General features: G+C 44.0%; 1 protein-coding gene across 1 annotated transcript; it reads left to right on the top strand.

Moving 5' to 3' along the window:
* The first annotated feature begins 905 nt into the window (after positions 1 to 905).
* On the top strand, positions 906 to 3585 carry LOC121996371 (DEAD-box ATP-dependent RNA helicase 21-like). The gene has a single exon (XM_042550332.1). The coding sequence runs from the start codon at positions 1068 to 1070 to the stop codon at positions 3294 to 3296; it is 2229 nt and encodes a 742-aa protein (XP_042406266.1). The 5' UTR covers positions 906 to 1067; the 3' UTR covers positions 3297 to 3585.
* Positions 3586 to 3848: the final 263 nt, after the last annotated feature.

The following is a 3848-nucleotide window of genomic DNA, read 5'->3' as shown; positions in this document are numbered from 1 at the left end:
CTGAAAGGCTGCTCCAAAGTTTGAAGAACGAAAGATTTCAATTTCCTTTCTGTTTGTCGATAATAATTATTTCAGTTCTTGTACTCAATACTTGTATTGACGATCGCGGGCCTTAGAGTAGGAGTTGTCATAGGTTCCGAACAAAATAAAACTTAGCTTTGTTCTTTGTTTTTTTTTCCGCTGCGTAACTCATTTTAACTTACGATTTTCGACGAATACTATTCACCCTCCCCTCCAGCGTCTCTACTATCCAATAACATATCTTTGTATACGTGTGGTGCGTGTGCGATAATAATTAGGAGTTATTATTTTATCTTCTGTTGTGCATGTTTACGAAATATATTTTAGCACACTATCATATTGGACTTCCCAACACTCTCATGTAGTGGCTTGCTTAGTTTTTTGATTTACCTCTTTATATATACTATGGGACTTCTCGGGTTAATATATGACATTTGTTTAGATCGTAGCATTAGAGATTAGTATCAATTGATATTTATAGGAAAAATATAAAAAATTTCAATATATTACATATATCGTATCAAAATATATTAAATATATAAAAAATATCGGTACAATATTATACTATATGTAAATGTTTTAGTATGATATTTAATAATTTGATATTTGATATAATGTACTGATATCGAAATTTAAATATGAATTATATCAAATTTATAATTTTAATATATTAAAATTTTAATATAATATCGATATGTTATTTTAATATATCAAAATTTTAATATAATATAGGATTTTAGATTTTGATGCCAATATATCTTTACAGAATTCTACTAAAGCAACAGTTGTTCTACTAAAAGAAGAGGGTGAGGGTAGTTTGGGAAATGCATTTCGAATAAGAGAAAGGGTTGGGGGATGCTACTATTGGCTATCCCATCTATTAATCCTATAAATTTATCGGGCGTGTACAGGCCGAAGAAAGATACAAAAGCTTCTCGAATGCTCCTCTCAATTTCCATTCCCTTCCTGCGCCGACCCAAGCGATCCCCTTCGTTTCCCTGCTACTAGTCTACGACTACTTCCTCTCGCCGGAATCCGCCAAAGCCATGAAGCGCTCCGCCGACGAACACGACCGCAAGCTTCCCTCCTCCGCTGCCGACGCCAAGCCTGTCTTCATCACCAAAGCCGAGCGGCAGCGCCTCGCCCTTCAGCGCCGCGAGGAGGCCGTGGCCGAGCAGCGCCGCGCCGCCATCGAACTACTCCAGCAGAACCACAACGAAGCCCCAAAGCCCCTTGAAGACCCCTTGCCTCCCTCCGACTCCAGCCAACGCCGTGACCACGAACGCGACCGGGACCGGGATCGAGACCGCGACCGGGACCGAGACAGGGAACGGGATCGGGTCCGGGACAGAGATCGTGATAGGGATAGGGATAGGGATAGGGATAGGGATAGGGATAGGGATAGGGATCGGGAGCGGGAGCGCGACCGCGAGCGAGAACGAGATCGCGATCGACGCACTCGCGACCGAGACCGGGAGCGCGAGGACGAGGCCCGTGCTCGAGAGCAGGCGCGCTCGGAGAAGCAAGCGGAGCGTGAGAAGACCAAAGAACTGGATGCTATCAAGGAGCAGTACCTAGGATCCAAGAAACCGAAGAAGAGGGTTATCAAGCCGAGCGAGAAGTTCCGCTTCTCCTTCGGCTGGGAGGACACCGAGGATACCTCCAGGGACATGAACGCCCTCTACCAGAACCCCCATGAGGCGCGGCTTCTTTTTGGGCGCGGCTTCATAGCGGGCATGGACCGTCGGGAGCAGAAGAAGCAGGCCGCACGCCATGAGAAAGAGACAAGGGAGGAAATCCGGCGCAAGGAGGGCATTGAAGAGCTTCCTGAGGAGGCTGCTGCCCAGAGGAAGAAAGAAGCAGCTGCCGAAAACTATGATTCCTTTGATATGCGTGTCGATCGCCACTGGACAGAGAAGAAGCTAGAGGAAATGACAGAACGAGACTGGCGTATCTTCCGTGAGGACTTCAATATCTCCTTCAAGGGGTCACGGATCCCGCGGCCTATGCGAAGTTGGAGCGAGAGCAAGCTCAGGCCCGAGCTTCTCAAAGCTATTGAAAAGGCGGGTTACAAGACCCCCTCCCCCATCCAGATGGCTGCCATCCCTCTTGGCCTCCAACAACGTGATGTGATTGGCATTGCAGAGACTGGGTCAGGCAAGACTGCAGCCTTTGTCCTCCCCATGCTTAGTTACATAACCAGGCTGCCACCCTTGACTGAGGAGAATGAAGCTGAGGGGCCTTATGCTGTTGTCCTGGCTCCTACACGTGAGCTTGCACAGCAGATTGAGGATGAAACTGTTAAGTTTGCTCACTATCTAGGAATTAAAGTGGTATCCATTGTAGGCGGACAATATATTGAGGAACAAGGATTCAAGCTGGGGCAGGGATGTGAAGTAGTGATTGCAACACCTGGTCGTCTTCTTGATTGTCTGGAGAGGCGGTTTGCTGTGCTTAATCAGTGCAATTATGTGGTACTTGATGAAGCTGATCGGATGATTGACATGGGTTTTGAGGAACAGGTTATTGGAGTGTTGAACAAAATGCCTTCTAGCAATTTGAAGCCAGAGAATGAGGATGAGGAACTTGATGAGAAAAAGATATATCGTACTACATACATGTTTAGTGCGACAATGCCTCCAGCTGTCGAACGACTTGCTAGGAATTATTTGAGGAACCCTGTTGTTGTTACGATTGGCACTGCTGGCAAAACCACTGATCTCATCACTCAGCGTGTGATCATGATGAAGGAGTCTGAAAAGCTTACAATGCTCCAGAAGCTTCTTGATGACCTTGGGGACAAGACAGCCATTGTTTTTTGCAACACTAAGAAGTCTGTTGATATAAGAGCCAAGGACCTGGACAGATTGGGCTACAGGGTGACCACACTTCATGGTGGGAAATCCCAGGAACAAAGGGAGATCAGCCTCGAGGGCTTTAGGAATAGGAGGTTTAATGTTCTTGTAGCTACTGATGTTGCTGGACGCGGGATTGACATTCCTGATGTCGCTCATGTGATTAACTACGAAATGCCAAATCAAATTGACATGTATACACATCGTATTGGTCGTACAGGACGAGCTGGGAAGACAGGTTCTGCAACTGCATTTTTGACTCTACATGACAGTGATGTATTCTATGATCTGAAGCAGATGCTGATTCAAAGCAATAGCCCAGTGCCACCAGAGCTGGCCAGACATGAGGCTTCAAAGTTTAAGCCCGGGAGTATTCCTGACAGACCTCCTAGACGCAACGAGACTCTTTTTTCTCATTGATAGATATTGCATATGCTGCTTATTGATGGTGTTTGAAAATTTTACTCAATTGAACTTGATGACTTTTCTTTTCTAGTTTTGAGGACTTCATCTATAGTCATCTTTTATCTGGTAGAAAGCATCTAGATTGTGTATCAAGGTATGTCTTTTCCAATTGGTCTGTCTTGACAGCCAAAATGTTGGTTTTATTTAGATTAAGGTTGAAACGTCATTTGAATTACATGTACTTGTGCTGTTAAAATTTCTCCTAATTGATCTATATATTATGGTCAATCCTTTTTATTTCTTATTCTTCTGTCAGTTGTAACTGGTTGATCAATCTTTCTGTTATAGACTATGCTCAGATGAGAAGATTTTATCTAACTTCTTAATGCTGATTATGACATTTATTATACCTAGTTGTAGATTAAATGTTAAGCGAATCTTAATGAAATTATGCATGGAATATTTATGAGAAGAAAACTGTCGTGCAGTCCCTAGAAACATGAGAGAATTTGCTTCAATTTCTCTCCAATTAAATATGGAAGACTGTGGTAGGGAAGAATAACTTCC

Source organism: Zingiber officinale, chromosome 6A (assembly GCF_018446385.1).
Source record: "Zingiber officinale cultivar Zhangliang chromosome 6A, Zo_v1.1, whole genome shotgun sequence".
Lineage (NCBI taxonomy): Eukaryota > Viridiplantae > Streptophyta > Magnoliopsida > Zingiberales > Zingiberaceae > Zingiber > Zingiber officinale.
This window is presented reverse-complemented; position numbering and strand designations above follow the sequence as displayed.

Excerpts from the sequence above, each read along its gene's own strand:
- LOC121996371 (XM_042550332.1), top strand. The coding sequence starts at position 1,068 with ATGAAGCGCTCCGCCGACGAACACGACCGCAAGCTTCCCTCCTCCGCT.